Below are 5,855 nucleotides of genomic sequence, written 5' to 3'. Positions count from 1 at the left end.
TGTTGAGTGAAGCGAATGATGGCAGACTCAGCTGTAGAAAGATCATCTGGTGATAAGTTCTGGTTTCCCAATGCAGCTCTACTTTTATTGCATTTCCTGTTCCACTTTGTCTGCATCTTCATGACTCAGTTGGTTTCTTTTATGACTAATCTCCAATAGTCTTTCGTAATTTCAGGATGTAGGCCTAACAATGTATTCCAATTCGATTTTATTCTAAATGTACTGCAAGCTATAATGTCATTATAATTATCTACAAAACCGTTGTTTCAAATAATATAAAACAATGTGTCTTGCCTTTATACCTTCAAATATATTTCTTAGTAATACAAGTTGCCCTGCTTTTCTGTGGTCAGATTCTAGTTACCAGTCGTTCCTAATGAGATTACTCTTATCCCATTACATTAAATCTGTTACTTCCCAGATGTGCGGGGAGGCAGCTAAATAATTTACACTGAGTCATTCTATATTATTTGTGTCAGGCTGAGTTGTGATCACAGGAAGTACAGCAGCCGATTGCATTACAAGATGTTTTGATACCTACTTGGCTTCAGGAAAGTCAGCAATTAGGCCTCTTGATCCACCAGTAGATGCCAGTGTCTGCACATGGAGAAGGGAGCCTAGTCTCTTGTTGTAGCTAAAATGCTCTCAGTTCACATTTCACAAGCATAATTTAATTACTTTTGTTTAATTTACATGTTTCACAGTGCTGTGTACCTGCTGAACAACAAAAAGGTTCAATAATTGTAATGTATTTTTATTACTATTTATACCCCAAACGTTTCCTTGTTGCTTCCACAGCCGTGGACTTTAGTCATACTTAGCCTAGTGTACATTTGCGTGTGGCTTATCTGCAGATCTCTTGATAAATTATATAACACATTGTTCCTTAGGTGTGTGTGTGTGTGTGTGTGTGTGTGTGTGTGTGTGTGTGTGTGTGTGTGTGTACGTGTCAACATACTGTGGAAAATTGGCTGTCAGCTGACTTGGTAGTATCAGTGAGTGTGTGTGTGTGTCTCAGTTGTCAATTGTTTTGTTCTCTCTCTCTCTCTCTCTCTCTCTCTCTCTCTCTCTCTCTCTCTCTCTCTCTCTCTCTCTCTCTCTCTCTCTCTCTCTCTCTCTCTCTCTCTGTAGACATACAGTACTTTCACTTGTGAGTGGCCAGGTCCTGTGGTTGATCCTGCAAGTACTCCATCTCATTTGTCATTGCTGTGGGGCTGAGACAATACTTTAACTTACATAATCTCTTTAAGGACACATATCAAGTAGGTGTCCAAACATAGGAACAACCTCATATACCATATGTATATCAATCAGATCAATAGATTCAATTAAATAGTTTAAAATGTTGCTATTATCTTGCCACAGCAAAAATGCAAGTGTCTAAAACTGGCTACGGTTTTGGAAACAGATCTCAGGCATGAAAATGGGGAGGGGGGGGGGGGGGGGGGGAGGAGTGGTATAGACTGGTATAACTGGATCGACTGGGTGTGTTTCTCCCCTTCATGACACAGGCAAAACCAACAGCTTTGTATTACTCTCACAAGGACTGCTCTTTCTCACTGTTCTACGCCCTGTGAACTTCTCCTTACATTTTCCTTATCTGCTTTCCCTCTCTAAGGACAGACCAACGCTGTACATTTTGTGTACTTCAACTTGTCATATTCCAGCACCCTGCCCTCTCGGCAGAGTGTTCAGTGTTCAAGGTTCAGTAAGATAAGGAGAGGTGAGTGGCTGACGCAGAGTGTCGTGTTGTGTTACTAGAGCCTCCTCTCTGATTACCATCCGCAGCAGGTAGGGCGAAACCTGATCTATACTCACTGTGGCTTGAACAACCAGGAACCAGGAACTATCGGCAGACTGCCCCATATTGACTAAAGAAGTTTCGAGTGCACCGCTTCATGTTTATGTTTTGAGGACAAGAACGCTACCATGGGTAAGAAGACAGACTCATATCTGCTGCGGCTGGTGTATTTGTCAGGGCTTGTCCAGTGTTCAACGGCAATGTTGTTCTGGACGGCCATTGTGGATATCAGTTTCTTTGACAGCAAGATCAACCAGACTTTGCACCGGTACTGCGAGTGTGGGACATATGGGCGTAATTCTCCCCTGGAGGGGGCTTCAGGCCTTGTTACTCTGCCCAGCCAGGACCCCATGGGCTGTGGATCGGACCACCTGTACAAACGCAACTCCACCGTGCCATGGATAGCTCTGGTAAAGAGGGGAAACTGCACCTTCGCTGAGAAGATCAATGCTGCCAAGCGACAGGGTGCGACCGGTGTGGTGGTCTACAATGTGGATGGCACAGGGAATGGCACCACACCCATGGCACACTCTGATGCAGAGGACATTGTGAGTATCATGATTGGCAACATCCAAGGCATGGAAATTGTCAACTTGGTGAAGCGTGGACTGGAGGTTAACATGGTTATTGAGTTGGGCAGCCCTCACGGACCCTGGATGGAAGCCTATTGGCTATACTTCCTGTCCATTGCTTTCTTCATTGTAACAGCATCATCCATTGCCTACTTTGTGTTTGTCTCTGCCCATCGCCTCCACAACCTGCGAGTGCAGAGGAGTGCTGATAGAAGGCTGAAGTCCGAGGCTAAGAAGGCGATTGGCCGGCTTCAGGTGCGCACACTGAAGCGAGGGGACAAGGAGACGGCATCTGACTTTGACACTTGTGCCGTGTGCATCGACTCCTACAAGGCAGGGGATGTGGTGACAGTGCTGACATGCGGACATTTCTTCCACAAGGCGTGCATCGAGCCCTGGCTTCTGGACAAGAGGACCTGCCCCATGTGTAAGTGTGACATCCTGAAGGCCCTGGGAGTGGAGGAAGAAGACAGTTCACCCTCTTCACCACCAGAGGTCACTGTGATTACAGTGTCCTCAGGAGAGCGGCTGTACGAGGTGCCTCTGACAGACCCGGCGACGCCTGACCCGGAGAGACATGAAGATTGCTATGACAACAGTGCCTTTGTGGGAGACTCTCAGGCTGCCAGAGGATAAACAAGAGCAAAAACTACTAGAAACCAGAACTTGGACTCATTTATCAAGGTTAGATTGATGTTGGCCGGCACAGTGGATCGAATAGGATTGCCTCACAAGGGAGCTTTTGCAAATCATACATGGTAATAATTGATGGGGGTTGGCAACTTTCTGGTTAGATCTCATTATGTTTTTACATCTTTGGGTGTGTTTGTAAATATTTTCACACTAAACTGGACTGTTTGTATATTCAGAGATATTCAGAATGTGACCTACTCAAATCCCAAAACACTGTGACCATGGTGGAGGTGCAGCAGAGCATTTGAGTATTTATTTACAGCCATAACCAAATGGTATCAAGCAAACCAGCTGGCGTCCATGGAAATAACTTCCTCAGATCACAACATACCAATACTTTTTAATTTAGGCTACATGCTCAAGCCCCACCCTCTTTTCTTGATCCTCCAATCACAGCTGTTGCTTTCCTTGGACAGAGGTGACAGTTGTGATTGGAGGATCAAGAAAAGAGGGCAGGGTTTGAGGTAGGACAATTTGACACTTATTCATCTTTCCCACCCTCCAAGTTTCTCTGTTCCAGTAGAACAGGTTGTCCTTGAAATATTGGATTTACAAACACCCACATACATAGTTGCAGGCCAGAGGGGCTGGATGACATCACACAGCAGGATGACATGCTTTATGAATATGGTCCCTTGCTATGAATATAAACAATAATTGGACAATGGACAATGTCATTCATGATCACTTGACAGGCCTACAGCTATTATATGAGAAATGGAAAGTCCCTTGGATATAGCAAAGTAGTAAATGCACAAAACCAACTGTATGACATAGCTACAATCAAAATCAGAATAACTTGATTCACTTCATTGCTTAGTTTAATTTACATACTAACCGCAGTGTGTATAATATTGAGGACAAAAGTTGTATCTGAACTGAAATCCCCCCTCCCCACATTTGTTTGTTTTAATCAAATCAATATATGACAGTGATACATCAACCATTAAATTATGTGAATTTATGAATGAGTAATATGGATTTATCTCTAAACAACCACACACACACACACACACACACACACACACACACACACACACACACACACACACACACACACACACACACACACACACACCTACACACCTACACACCTACACACCTACACACACACACACACACACACACACACACACACACACACACACACACACAATCCTATCACTTAGCATGTCTTCCGTTACATTCCTTTATTAAACTTTAGAATGGTGTTTAACCCAACCCTAAGGTCTACCTCTGAACCCTCAATGGATAGCGTTATTGTATGTATAAAAAAACAAGAAAAAAAGGTGTTTCTGAGATTAATCTCACCTCTTTATAGGAGGAGCCAGGACAAAAAGAATGTTTTGTAAAATGTTTAAAATGATGTGACTAATAAAGATCTGAATCTGAATGATGAAGCTAAAGAATCACTTAGGCTCTTTGTTTTTTTAAAAGGCCCAATCAGTGATCCAAAATGTAAAAAAGATTATTGGGTTGCCCCACTGCCAAAAAAAAAAACAAGAATGGAGACATAGACGGGTTTCCTGTTTGTAAACACACTGTGTTCAAGCCAATCAGCAATAATCGCTGAATCACGTAACTGAGTTTCCCCCTACCTGCGTTGAGCAACGGTGCTAAAAACAAGTACGCTCTATGGAGAAACCATAAAACTCCTCCCCTGACTAAAGGTTGTTTCAAACAAAAACGGCAGGATGTAATTTTGCCAAATCGGCATGACTGTGAGTGTGAGTCTTTCACCTTTTACTAGCTTAGGCATGGATTGGTTGTTTAGATAGTATTGCTCATAGTCTGCCTCGTTGTTCTGACCAGGATTACGTTCCGGCTTTTGGCCTCCTTGATGCGCGTGCACACTGGGTCTGACGTGACCAAGAAACCCGTCTATATTTGTATTCTCTACTTGAGTTTTTAATTATATTTGCTGTATTTTGTGGCTGTAAAACATTTGTTTACGTTGGTAATGTCTGTAAACACTAGAGTTAAACAGATCTATATTCCGATTTACTATAGGAGACTATGTTAAGACAGATCAAACTATTCAAGAATGTATGTGAATATACACCACACTGATATGAAGAATAAAAAAGAGGGACTGGGGCTTTAATGAGAATGTTGATGATTACAATAAACACTAAATGTATATTTTTATATTGAATAATCTTCTCCACTGTATTAACAGATTCCAGGAGTCTTAAATGGATGCAAAAAGAGGTGTATGACTTGCTGTATTTAATCACATTGGTGCTTTTTAGAATGCAATAAATACTTACAAAGAAGGACAGCAAATTGTACATGGTATATATATGAATGATGATGTGTTTGTCAATGTTCATTTCAGAGGAAGACATTTTTGTTTCATCACAGTGAAAATGGGAAGCAGATTGAGAAAGACAGAGAGAGAGAGGGAGGGAGAGAGAGGATACTGTGCTGTGTGATCAACAATACATGTCTATGAAGGCAAAACAAAAAGAAAATACACATTTTATTTGATAACCAGCAAACCAGCAACAACTTGTTTTATCTAACTTGTTTTATCTGACAAATACTTTTTGTTGTTTCAATTTAATGGTGTTTTTTTTGTCCAATTATTGTCATGTTAAAAATAATGAGAAAATTAGCTCATTTTGGATAACAATATTAAAACCAGTGTGCATTTGTGTGCAATTGCATGCATGTTCTTCAGTTGAGTAGTGTACAGTAAGTTGGATCTCTCACAGAGTTTAATGATGAGGGAAGTTTCCCATGACGAGTGAGACTGTAATTACCTGTGCACAGCAGGGAGTCAATCC

The 5,855-nt window shown here is 41.8% G+C and overlaps 1 protein-coding gene across 1 annotated transcript; it reads left to right on the top strand.

Annotated features, from left to right (window-relative positions):
• Positions 1 to 1,513: 1,513 nt before the first annotated feature.
• LOC311247437 (E3 ubiquitin-protein ligase RNF128-like) lies at positions 1,514 to 4,572 on the top strand. Its single transcript, XM_084337868.1, has one exon. It carries the CDS (start codon positions 1,930 to 1,932, stop codon positions 3,007 to 3,009), a length of 1,080 nt encoding a protein of 359 aa, XP_084193994.1. The 5' UTR covers positions 1,514 to 1,929; the 3' UTR covers positions 3,010 to 4,572.
• Positions 4,573 to 5,855: the final 1,283 nt, after the last annotated feature.

The sequence above is a fragment of the Notolepis coatsorum genome (assembly GCF_963971535.1).
Source record: "Notolepis coatsorum genome assembly, chromosome: 20".
Classification (NCBI taxonomy): Eukaryota; Metazoa; Chordata; class Actinopteri; order Aulopiformes; family Paralepididae; genus Notolepis; species Notolepis coatsorum.
The sequence above is the reverse complement of the archived record's forward strand: the minus strand, read 5'-3'. Positions and strand labels throughout refer to the sequence as shown.

Bases quoted from the DNA above. Each gene is read 5' to 3' on its own strand.
- LOC311247437 (XM_084337868.1), top strand. From the start codon at position 1,930: ATGGGTAAGAAGACAGACTCATATCTGCTGCGGCTGGTGTATTTGTCA.